The following is a 12589-nucleotide window of genomic DNA, read 5'->3' on the forward strand; positions in this document are numbered from 1 at the left end:
TTTTTAAATGCTATTCCTTTTATTTGGGCAGAAGGTGTTATTGTTGCTAATGGAAAAGGTAAATCTTTGTGTTATTTAGGATGGGATCAGAGCAGCTAAGAGAAATATTCAGATTGAAATCCAGGTGGCTGTGCATAAGATTTATCAACAGTTGTCTGCTACCCTGGAGAGAGCTCTTCAAGCAAATAAGCATCACATTGGTAAGTAACTACATCTGCAGATACAAGACACAGGTTACGTTTTGGTCTGAGGTTATGCTAGAAGGCTAGTGCTCTACCTTGTGTTTAACATTAGTAGGTCAGCTTATAGGTAAAGAATATGTACTTAAAAGTGTAATAGTGTTCCATGCTTCTGTTTATATTTTGGAATATGATTTATTTTAGTAAATACTTTGTTAACTTCAAAGAAAATTCTCAACTGTCTTTCTTTTTTTTCAGAAGCTCAACAGCGTCTCCTTTTGGTTACAGTTTTTGCTCTGAGTGTTCACTATCAACCAGTAGATGTTTCTTTGGCAATTTCCACTGGTCTGCTAAATGTATTGTCACAACTCTGTGGCACAGACACCATGCTAGGACAGCCTCTTCAGTTGTTGCCAAAAACGGGTGTTTCCCAGCTCAGCACAGCTTTAAAAGTGGCTAGTACAAGATTGCTCCAGATACTAGCCATCACCACGGGGTGAGCATTGTAGATGTCTTGGTAGAACTGTGTGGGGCCTGGTCTCTCACATTCTAATAATTCCTTCTCCCTCTATTCTCCTTTATGTGTTTAAGCACATTTGTACTTCTGTGTTACTATCTTTCTTTTTTTTCTCTGTTATTTCACATAGGACCTATGCTGATAAACTGAGCCCCAAAGTAGTTCAATCTTTGTTGGATCTACTCTGTAGTCAGTTGAAGAATTTGTTGTCCCAGACTGGTGTACTTCTTATGGCTTCTTTTGGAGAAGGGGAAGAGGATGAAGAAGAAGAAAAAAAACTTGACTCTAGTGGAGAAACTGAGAAGAGAGATTTCAGAGGTATCACAAACCTTTTTCTCTGCTGTTTATAAACATTTACTGAATCCACATTGTGTGCATTTCATTAGAACATAGACATCTTTCTCTTGTGAGGCATGGAAAGATTTTTATTTTGTTTTATTTTCATTTAGAAATCCTTTTATTTCTCCAAATATGTATAATTTAGATGAGTTTCTGACTGAACTTCCTATCCTGAATGCCCATTAACCCTGATATAGCAAGTATTATCTAGGTTCAGCCTCTCTTTGGCTGTTGTAGATCTAGAACTAGAGGTGACTGATTTCCCCAGATTATGTTTTCATAGCATTTGATCCTGACAACTCATGTCTAACTGCATCTGTGGCTTAAGTGGTCCCCTAGGATCAAGGATTTTAATATTTGGGAACTGAGTTAGAATTAGGGGAGTTGAACTTCTTGCTAGGCTGTTCTGTTCTCTTATCACTGAGAAATTCTTCATTAAATTTGGCCATCATGATTTTTGGTTGCTATAATATGGTCATTGCTTATAGCTTAAAAAAAAAAAACTAGGAGTTCCTTGTGGGGCATCAGGTTAAGGATCTGGTGTTGTCACTGCAGCTGCTTGGGTCATTGCTGTGTCATGGGTTTGATCCTTGGCCCAGGAATTGCTGCAGGCCTTGGACACAGCCAAAAAACAAAAACAAAAAAACCTGTAGTGAACATTGTATTTCACTACAATGTAAACCCCGAACAAGAGAACTACTACGTATGTCTGTTACATAATTAAAGGAATAAATGTCTGAAATTGGTCATTCAAAAATTTTTGTGTAACTACTATGTCTTATTATCATAATAAGCTGTAGGAACCATTAAATCCTTTGTGGACTAGATAGATAGATTAGGTGGATGGATGGAAAGAACAAGTTATTTAACTCTTCTGTGCCCCAGTTCCCTCATCTATAAAATAAGGGTAATAGAACCAACCTTCCAAGATTAATATGAGGATTAAATAATTAAATATGTGTAAAGGACTTAGAGAATGTCTGGCATACAGTGAGAGCTCAGTGAATGTTAATATTGGGCTATTGGAATAAATATTATTTTAAAAATAGTATTCGTAATATAATTGAAAAGTAGTATTTAAATAATATTAATATTATATAGATAACTGGGTGGATAGAGGAAATATACCAGGAATACAAAAATGAGTAAACATTGTCTATGCCCTCAAGGACTTTCTGGCAGACATGTAAACAGATAATTATGATGTGGTATAGTAAGCTCAGAAAATAGCTAAATTTCTTAAGTCAAGAGTCTAGGAGGATGTATGAATCTAATTTAGGACTAGCTTTTGATTTCACAGGCTGAACCTGTCCCAGTTTCCTCCTCTTTGTTTTCATTTTAGCTTTTGAAATTTTATGTTATGGCTAAACCTGCAGCATATGAAAGTTCCTGGGCCAGGGATTGACACTGAGTCACAGCTTCGACCTACTTGGCAGCTGCAGCAACACCAGATCCTTTAACCCACTGCGTCAGGCCAGGATCCAACCTGCACTTTTGCAGCAACCTGAGCTGCTGCAGTCAGATTCTTGACCCAATGTGCCACAGTGGGAGTTCCTTCTCTTTGTTTTTATAAAGTGTGTATTGCTTTACATAGAGTATGGGCAGATTTACAAGGTATGATAAAATTTAAAATATGCTTGGGAATTCCCGTTGTGGCTCAGTGGTAATGAACTCGACTAGGATCCCTGAGGATGCGGCTTCCATCCCTGGCCTTGCCCAGTGGGTTAAGGATCCATGTTGCCTTGAGCTGTGGTGTAGATCACAGATGTGGCTCAGATCCCATGTTCCTGGGGCTGTGGTGTAGGCTGGCAGCAGATGGTTCCGATTCAACCCCTAGCCTGGGAACTTGCATATGCTGTGGGTGCAGCCCTAAAAAAGCAAAAAAATGAGATGAAATAAAGTAAAATAGGCTTGTAATGCCACCTCCGTTTTTTTCTGAGATCCGGTAGAGGATACAGGGTTGTTAAGGTAATAGTTTCTTACCATTCTGTGCTGAGTACTCACTTATGGACAGCAGGTAAGATATAGTAGATTTACTACTCAACCTATAGTTCCCCATGAAAACTAGATCCTTCCATATCTAGTAAAAAAACAACCATTTTGTGATGAATCTTGGCAGGTGTAACAGCAGACTGAGTCCACATCCATTCTTCTCAGGTTACACCCTTTCTATTAACGGGGATGTCTGTGAGTGAGACTGATTGTAGTCTTGGTGGCCAGGCCTTCTGAGGCAGGCTGACCAGGTATTAATAAGTCCACACTCTCTAAAATACTGAACTGAAAGTAAAAGCATACTCTTCATTTCAAACATAGTACTGATCCTGAAACACAAAGTGTACCATCAAGTTTTATCAACAAGCTTTATATTTAAGGTTGCCAAACTTTTAACTAATTTAATTAATTTAGTGGCTGGTTATAGAATACTTGCTGGGAGTGCGAGTAGGGTAGGATGGAGACCTCCTAAAAGAGATTTTCCCAGGAATCTCTACCCTACCAAGAGAGAAAGCTTCATTTAAGAGGTAGCTTTTGAACTGGATTTTACAGGAGCATGTAGGAACAAGATTGGAGATGTGGTACCCACGGCAGTATAATTTTATAATTAGAATATAATTTTATATTCTTCAAACTAATGTTATAAAAAGTGTTTGCTTATTAGCAAAAACTAAGAGTAAATAAGAGGTAGTGTGCTATGAAGAGGAAACTTAGAGAAGGAGTTAACTTTTTCTGTAATTTTCCCTCTCAGGTTAGTTCTGTCATAGACCTGCACACCCATCTCAGTAAAACAAAAGTCTTTCAGTTAATGAAAGATAGATTACTGGCCATTCAAGTATGCCCTTTGACAGGGGGTGGTCTCCCTTCTGTCACTAGTGACTTGTCTGTGTATTTATTAATGTGATATGCCAGGATCTCCCTGAAAGAAGTGCTTGTCTCTGAATTGTTATGATTTTCCATGTTTTAATGCCCTTAAGGATTGACATTCTGAGCATCTACCTCGCTTGCACACTTCCTTCCCTTGGCTCTGAGTGGGTCTTCCCAGGCTAAGGAGGTATGAAAGATGTTGCATGATAGGAGAACATGGTATGTTACCCGGAAAAGCAGAAAGTCTTCTGGCTTCAAAATGCACAAGGTGGAGGGAAACTATCAGAGGAGTGATGAGAAGTTGATGTTGATGCTGGTGGAAAAATTGGGAAGATTGTTTAGAGCAAGTTTGTGAAAAGATCTTATACTTAGAGCTTGAGGTCAGGCAATCCAGGCTCAGGCATAGAAATTTGTTTCTTTGTAGAATCTGAAAACACAAAGTCTTTTTTAGAGATGTGATTCTTAACTTTGACTGGGGCAAAGGGCAGGGGGAGGTGGTGGGTGGCTCATGGACTTTCTGAAAATGTGACCAAAGTTGTTAACTCTCTTCCTAGTCAAATGTACACACATACGCAGTTTTTCATACAATTTCCAGGGGTTTACAGACCATCTCCTTCAAATTCTATCTGGTAGAACTCATGACTTAGATAGAAAAAGTGTTACTTATTAGAATAGTAGTAAAAAAAAAAAAAGAAAAATGTATACATACTTTATTATGGCAAGTTCTCTATTATTGTACACAGATTTAAAAAAAATGTTTTAAGTTTGGGGTTTTTTTTTTTAGGGTTGTACCTACGGCATATGGAAGTTCCCAGGCCAGGGGTTAAATTGAAGCTGCAGCTGCAGACCTACGCCATAGCCACAGCAACACTGGATCTAAACCACGACTGTGAACTATACCACAGCCCATGGTAACACTGGATCCTTAACCCACTGAGCAAGGCCAGGAGTCAAACCTGAAACCTCATGGATACTAGTCAGGTTTGTAACCTGCTAAGCCACAACTGGAACTCTTGGTTTTATTTTCTGACCTTTCCCCATTCTGTTTTTTAAATTTTTAAAAATTCAGCACAACTGACCGACACCCTAGATTTTGAATTAGGTTTGTGCTTACTGCATTCTAAAGTAAGTTATTTGATATAAGATGGTTTCCTCTTGGCTTTTGGTTGTAATGTAAACTTGTCTGTCTACTCTTTAGCTGCTCTCAGGAAACAACATGCAGCTGAACTGCATCTTGGGGATTTTTTAGTTTTTCTTCGCAGAGTTGTATCTTCAAAAGCAATTCAATCAAAAATGGCTTCCCCAAAGTGGACAGAGGTGCTTCTAAATATAGCATCTCAGAAATGTTCTTCAGGTATGTGACTTTTGCCTTGTTTTAGAATATTTTGTACATCATATGTGTTTTGTTCAGATAATGCCAGACTTGGACAACATTGGATACCTGATATTGATTTTAAGACTTTTCTTTCTTGTTTTGTGAGTACTTACTTTATTGAAAGAAAAGTAATTTTAGGAGTGAAAATTGATAGGAATTAATGATAGTAACACTGGAGAAGATCATGGATTTGATGTCAAGAGCTTGGTTATAGTTTTTCAGATTACAATAATAAAAATAAATAATATCTTATTTAATATGATACTTTGGCATGGATTTTGACTTCTTGAATTATCAAAATGCAGAGCTGAACTTGTCTATTCTTTCTTATCATGAGTGAGGTTTCTGTTGTCTTGATTGTAACTTCTGATTGTGTGCTGTCTATGAGAGGTTCTATATAAGCTTAATTCCTGGTTCTTAGCCTAAAAGTTCAGTCTGCTTGCATAGATTACTATCAGTCCTTTTCTAATCTTTTTTTAAAAATTTATGTTAAATACATAGAAAATAAAATTTACCAGTTAAAACCACTTAAGTGTACAATTCATTGACATTAAGTACATTCACAGTGTTATTCACCCATCACTACTCTCCATTTCTGCAGCTTTTTCATCATCCCTGGTCTCTCTTAAATATGCCAAAATATAATGTAGTCTTCTATGGGTATGTTGTTTTATATGTATACATTCTCAATATAGTTTACTAATGGTTCTTTTTCTTTCTTGCCTGTATTCAATTTTTAAAAAATTCAGAACCTGTATCTTTAAGATTGGTATAAACAAAAGTAAAATATAAAAAACTTGTTTTTAACATAATAGCAGCAGTTATTAACTGCAAAAATACAGTGAAATGTAGTCATATTAAATGTTAATGTTATTGCAACAGAATTATCCCAGTTTATGGTAGCAAATTCTGGCAAGAAATTCATTTGTTATTAAAAGTATTTTAAGAATTTTCAGAATTGATCAGCTGTGCATACTGCAAATAAAATAGCAATTTATCCAAAAGAGCCCTTACCTTTCTCGTATTTTCTTAAAAAGTATGCCACTTATAGGTAACTACTCTTTTCAGATCAGTTGTTTAAACTAGGGTTCTTCCTGTACATACACAGTTTTATATATAATAATGTTTTGTACTCTTTTCCCATTAGTTTTTCTTAACTAGTATAACTTAAAAACAGCTTTTTTCTCCTTTAATAAGGTAAGCCTTAATAATATTAAGTTCTTAGAACACAAAGAGAAATCAGGTATTCACTTATTTTCCACTGGTTGTGTTGTAGCAACGGATAGAAAAAAAGAGCATCAGTATCCAGTCTCTATCTTTGCTTTCTTTAGAAAAATACAAACTGTGTACTCCCCATTAATCCTAACAACCTCTGTGAGGAAGTCAAGGCATGGATAGAGAAGAAGCAATGAAAGGTTTTATGCCTAAACTTCAGAGATTAACAGTCCATTGTTTAAAATTCTGCCATTGTCTCTACCGAGCTGTGTGGCTTTGGTCAAGTTACTTAACTTCTCTGAGCCTCACATTCCTCATTATTAAAGTAGGAGGGTATAATGGGAGTTCTCATCGTGGCTCAGTGGAAACAAATCTGACTAGTATCCATGAGGATGCAGGTTCAATCCCTGGCCTTACTCAGTTGGTTAAGGATCCAGTGTTGCCGTGAGCTGTGATGTAGGTTGAAGATGTGGCTTGGATCTGGCATTGCTGTGACTATGGTGTAGGCTGGTGGCTACAACTCCGATTTGACTTCTAGCCTGGGAACCTCCATATGCTGCGGGTGTGGCCCTAAAAAGTCAAAAAAATAAAATAAAAAAATAGGGATATAAGGTAGGATTTGTGAAGATCAATGTGGTTATTAACATGTATGAAATGCATAGCACAGTACTTGGCATAGGTAGTTACTATAGTGCTGCTCCCTTACCTGTACATAAAAACTGAAACAAACATATATATTCATATGCATTCATGTATATGGGAGAATCCAGAATTCTTGTGGTAATATGCTGAAGTGAAGTCTGTTCCATCCTAAATACTTAGCAGCCCCAGGGATTTTTTTCAAGAAGTTCTTTTTAAACTTTGAACTTAGGTACCATTAATAATAAGAAAATGTTTTTTTCCCCCTCCAGGTATTCCTCTAGTTGGTAACTTAAGAACAAGGCTCCTTGCACTTCATGTCCTTGAGGCTGTGTTACCAGCTTGTGAATCTGGTGTAGAAGATGATCAAATGGCCCAGGTTTTTGTTTTTAAATTTATTAGAATATGTTCTTTATATCTGCAACACGATTCACCCAAAATCTAAACTTACACTCTCTCCAGTTATAAATGTGTCATTCAGTAGTACAACTTCCACTTCTGAAATTGCTTTCTTTTTCATCTCCAATCAAGGAGAAAGAGAAATTAAATTAGTTATGGGGTATGCATTGTAGTGGAATAGTGAATACTTTCAAGGTCAAAAAGAAAGGAAAATTTGTGAAATTTCTTACTAGGTTTGGGCATCTAGAGAGAGAAAGATGTGAGGATTCATGGCCTAATCAGAAGTCCATATAGTGAGGCAACACAAGGGCAATGGAACCACTTTGTAGTGGATTAATGATCTTTCAAAAGATGATATTTAACTTATATACACCCAAAGTAGCTATCAGACATTGGTATAATTATGTTTCACAGGTGACTTAATATTACAGTCACATGATTTATCTTTTTTGATACAAAGCTGTGTGAGATCTTACATATTTTGGAGATGAATCCTTTGTTGGTCACTTCATTTGCATAGATTTTCTCCAATTCTATGGGTTGTCTCTTCATTTTGTTTATGGTTTCCTTTGCTGTGCACAATCTTTTAAATTTAATTAGGTCCGATTTGTTTGTTTTTATTTTCATTACTCAGGAAGGCGGTTCTGAAAAGCTATTGCTTCACTTTATGTCAGCATGTTCTGCCTATGTTTTACTCTAAGAGTTTTATACTATCCAGCCTTACATTTAGGTCTTTAACCCATTTTTGAGTTTACTTTTGTGTATGGTATAAGATAATGTTTTTTTTGTTTGTTTGTTTTAGACCTGCTGCATATGAAAGTTCCCAGGCCAGGGGATTAAATCTGAGCCATAGCTGCGACCTATGCCATAGCTGTGGCAACACTGGATCCTTAACCCACTATGCAGGGCTGAGGATCGAACCCATGCTTCAGCAACAACCCAATCCACTCAGAGACAATGGTGGATCCTCAGTCTGCTCTGCCACAGCGAGAACTCTGAGAATGTTCTAATTTCATTCTTTTACATGTAGCTGTCCAGTTTTACCAACACCACTTAGTGGAGGCTGTCTTTTCTCCATTGAATATTCTTGCCTCCTTTGTCATAGATAGTTGACCATATGTCTATGGGTTTATCTCTGGGCTTTTTATCCTGTTCTACTGATCTCTATTTTGTGCCAGTACCCTACTGTTTTGATGAAAAAGCCTTGTTATTTCTTTCTCAAAATTGCCTTAGCTATTCGAAGTCTTTTCAGTTTCTGAACAAATTTGAAATTTTTTTGTTCTATCCTGCAAAAAATGACATTGGTGATTTGATAGGGATTGCACTGACTCTGTAGATTGCCTTGGGTAGTATATTCATTTTGAAACTATTGATTCTTCTAATCCAGGAGCATGGTGTATCTTTCTGTTTGTGTCATCTTCAGTTTCCTTCATCAGTGTCTTATTATAGTTTTCAGAGTACAGGTCTTTTTCTTCTTTCTTCCATATTTTATTCTCTTTGATGTAATGATAAATGGAATTGTTTTCTTAATTTCTCTCTCTGATCTTTCATTGTTGGTATATAGAAATGCAAGAGATTTTTGTGTATTTTGTATACTGCAACGTTACTGAATTCATTGATGAGCTCTAGTAGTTTTCTGGTAGCATCTTTAGGATTTTCTATGACTTATATTTTCTAAAAGTAGTTAAGATTATCCTTTACAAATTTTATCATTCTTTTCCCTTCATTAAATAGGTTGTTGAACGCCTATTTTCCCTTCTATCGGATTGTATGTGGGAGACACCCATTGCTCAGGCCAAACATGCTATTCAGATAAAGGAAAAAGAACAAGAAATAAAATTACAGGTAATTTGTACAATGGCTGGTAACTGGTAGATAATAAATATCTACCTCTAACCTAGTAGTCTTAGAAAGTATATTAACTCTCTAAAATACTGACCCAGTTTCGTTTCTGGTAGAAGCAGGGAGAGTTGGAGGAAGAAGATGAGAATCTTCCTATACAAGAAGTGTCCTTTGACCCAGAGAAAGCTCAGTGTTGTATAGTGGAAAATGGACAGATTTTAACTCATGGAAGTGGAGGAAAAGGATATGGATTGGCATCAACTGGAGTAACTTCTGGGTGCTATCAGTGGAAGGTGCGTAGAATTCCAAGTAGTTTTTAAAAGGATTTTATCTTTCAGTCTTTTCCTCCTAGGTTCTTATAAAAAATATGTGGAAAGACTTTTTAAAAAAAGAACATCATGTGTAAATGTTTGATTACTATGTAAGATTGTAGCATAAATGGAAACCGAATGAAGAATATATGGTAACTCTGAATTATTTGTAACTCTTTATGTAATTCTAAAATTATCTCAAAAATTTTTAAATGTACATTTGAAAAATAACTGTCATCCTCTCTATGAGGGGGTCACATGGTGCACACACAGCAGTGAAAATGTGTGTGATGTATCTGTCTGGGAGAGTGTGTTAGAGTCTGAATGCCCAAGATTTTTTTTTAGTATATGCCAGGCTAGTCATATACATTCTGCCTGGCATATACTAAAATTTTAGATTCCCCAGGAGGAAAGTGAAGTTTTTAACATAAATCATATTGTCATATAGTTTAACTCATATTGTCATATAGTTTAACACAACGAGCCACCCATTTCAGTTAGGGAATTTTTTTTTTTTTTTGTCAGTGTAGGGAACTGTTTAGCAGTCTAGTTCCCAGGTGTCAGTCAGGGACTAGCATTGCAAGCAGACCTTTTCTTTCCTTTTTTTTTTTTTCTCCTTTTTATGGCCATACTAATGGCATATGGAAGTTCCTGGGCTAGGGGTCAAATTGTAGCTGGAGCTGCTGGCCTACTTCACAGTCATAGCAACACCGGATCCAAGCTGCATCTGTGACCTACACCATAGCTTGCAGCATTTCTGGATCCTTAACCCACTGTGCAAAGCCAGGAATCGAACCTGCATCCTCACAGAGATATGTTGGATTCTTAACCTACTGAGCCATCATGGGAACTCCTAAGCAAGGAGACCTTTCTAAGGACAGCATTCTCTGCTGTGTTACCTCTCTTTTTGCACAGCCTACCTCCTTGGCTCTTGGCTATAGTGTTTTCACAGTAAAATTAATATTATTATCTACTAAGACACGAGGCAACAGGGTGAGGCCACTCTAATATTGACTTCAGTTATGTCTTTTAGGGGTCTTAGACTTAGCTAGTTAAAACAAGTCTCATTAACCATGAAGGTCTGTCTTAAAAAGTCATGTAGCCTCGTCTTTATTTTATTTATTTATTTATTTATTTTTTAATGGTCTTTTTGTCTTTTTAGGGCTGCACCTGCGGCATATGGAGGTTCCCAGGCTAGGGGTCCAATCGGAGCTGTTGCTGCCAGCCTACGCCACAGCCACAGGAACACCAGATCAGAGCTGCGTATGTGACCTACACCACAGCCCATGGCAACACTGGATCCTTAACCCACTGAGCAAGGCCAGGGATTGAACCTGCAACCTCATGGTTCCAAGTCAGATTCGTTAACCACTGCGCCACAACAGGAACTCCCATGTAGCTTTGTCTTTAAATTTAGCACAGCATAACTCTGACCAGTCCAGGGTTCAGGATAGGGTACATACACAAAAAACAAAATTCCAGAGATCATGTTCTGGTATCCATAGAAATGAAGAGTTTGTAATTATTTAGAGTTCCCTGGTGGTCTAGTGGCTAGGATTCATTGCTTTCACCACAGTGGCCTAGGTTCACTCCCTAACCTGGGAACAGTTGCTGGTATGGGAACTAAGATGCTGAAAACTGTGGCCAAAAAAACCAAAACAAACAAACAAAATGTTTGTTAAGATATCCCTAATCAGGATGTACAGTAGTGCAAGAACAGGTATCCAGTGTGAACTCCCACCAGGGGGCCTCCCACCTTCTGTTCCCATTGCAGTCTAAATACTTTAGTTGAGTCCTTGGTTTCAGAGGGAGTGTCTCTGAAGGGCAGTTGGTTAAATGGTTTTGTTTGTTTGTGACATCAGTTACCTGCCTCAAGAGTGTGGATGACATCTGAGGTGTTCTGTGGAAATTCCAGGGCTTATTATAGCCTGTCATGTGTAATGGGGGAAGCTCCAAAGTCAGTTTGAATTTAAAGTGCTCAAAACAGCCTTCAAGACATCATGGCTCCCCCCTCCCCATTTAGTAATTATAACTTCAGGTTTTTTTCATTCTTTTTTTTATCTTCATCTTGACCTTTTGTCCAGAAGGGTTATGTGCAAGAGCGACAAAAAATTTTTCACACAAAAACTTTTTTTTTTAATATATACGAAAATATTTTTAAGAGTTCCTGCTGTGGCACAATAGGATCAATGGCATCTTGGGAGTGCTGGGATGAAGGTTCGATCTCTGGCCCAGCACGGCAGCTTATGGATCTGGCATTGCTGCAGCTGTGGCTTAGGTTGCAAAACTGAGGCTCAAATCTGATTCCTAGGCCTGGGAGCTCCATATGCTGAGGGGCAGCCAAAAAAGAAAAAAAAAAAAAATTATACAACTTAACCAGAAAGGTTAGGAATTTATCAGGACAAAAATCCCAATTAAAAAATTTTTTTTCAGAATAGGTTTACAAAACCTTCTACCTCTTTCATCCTAATCATTTATCCAGTGAGAAGCCTAGAAAAAATCGATGTCTTTCTGGGGAGAGCTTCATTTAATAAGCTGCCTTATGAAGACGTGTGTATCAGACATAGAATCAAGCTATCAGTCTGTTGTAAATTACAGCTAGTCCACAAATCTGAACACAGTGAGTCAACAGCAGTGGGATATCCCCAAGAAGAGGTCAAGAGTCCAGTCTTATGAGAATGGGCAAACAGGTATGTTTCCTGTGGTATGCCCACCTCTGATTTTTAGTTTTCAGTAGGAATCACAAGGTAGTAATCAATTTCTGTGTTAGACATATAAAGCCAGGAGTTCCCATGGTGATGCATTGATAATGATCCAGAGTAGTACCCATGAGGATGTGGGTTTGGTCCCTGGCCTCGTTCATTTGGTTAAGGATCCAGCATTTCTTTGAGCTGTGGTGTATGTCGAAGATGTA

The 12589-nt window shown here is 37.5% G+C and overlaps 1 protein-coding gene across 10 annotated transcripts in view; it reads left to right on the top strand.

The window, feature by feature from the left end:
- Nucleotides 1-12589, top strand: part of HERC1 (HECT and RLD domain containing E3 ubiquitin protein ligase family member 1) — a 206552-nt gene that overhangs the window by 119724 nt on the left and 74239 nt on the right. For 7 of the 10 annotated variants that reach the window (XM_047765943.1, XM_047765980.1, XM_047765969.1 and 4 more), the window contains 7 exons: nt 80-200; nt 438-675; nt 827-1014; nt 5093-5248; nt 7396-7502; nt 9257-9367; nt 9481-9657. In XM_047765943.1, the coding sequence (XP_047621899.1) occupies nt 80-200; nt 438-675; nt 827-1014; nt 5093-5248; nt 7396-7502; nt 9257-9367; nt 9481-9657 (1098 nt within the window). The remainder of the gene's footprint in view (nt 1-79; nt 201-437; nt 676-826; nt 1015-5092; nt 5249-7395; nt 7503-9256; nt 9368-9480; nt 9658-12589) is intronic. The other 3 variants (XM_047765948.1, XM_047765978.1, XM_047765958.1) reach the window with 2 other exon arrangements.

Source organism: Phacochoerus africanus, chromosome 2, assembly GCF_016906955.1.
Source record: "Phacochoerus africanus isolate WHEZ1 chromosome 2, ROS_Pafr_v1, whole genome shotgun sequence".
Classification (NCBI taxonomy): domain Eukaryota; kingdom Metazoa; phylum Chordata; class Mammalia; order Artiodactyla; family Suidae; genus Phacochoerus; species Phacochoerus africanus.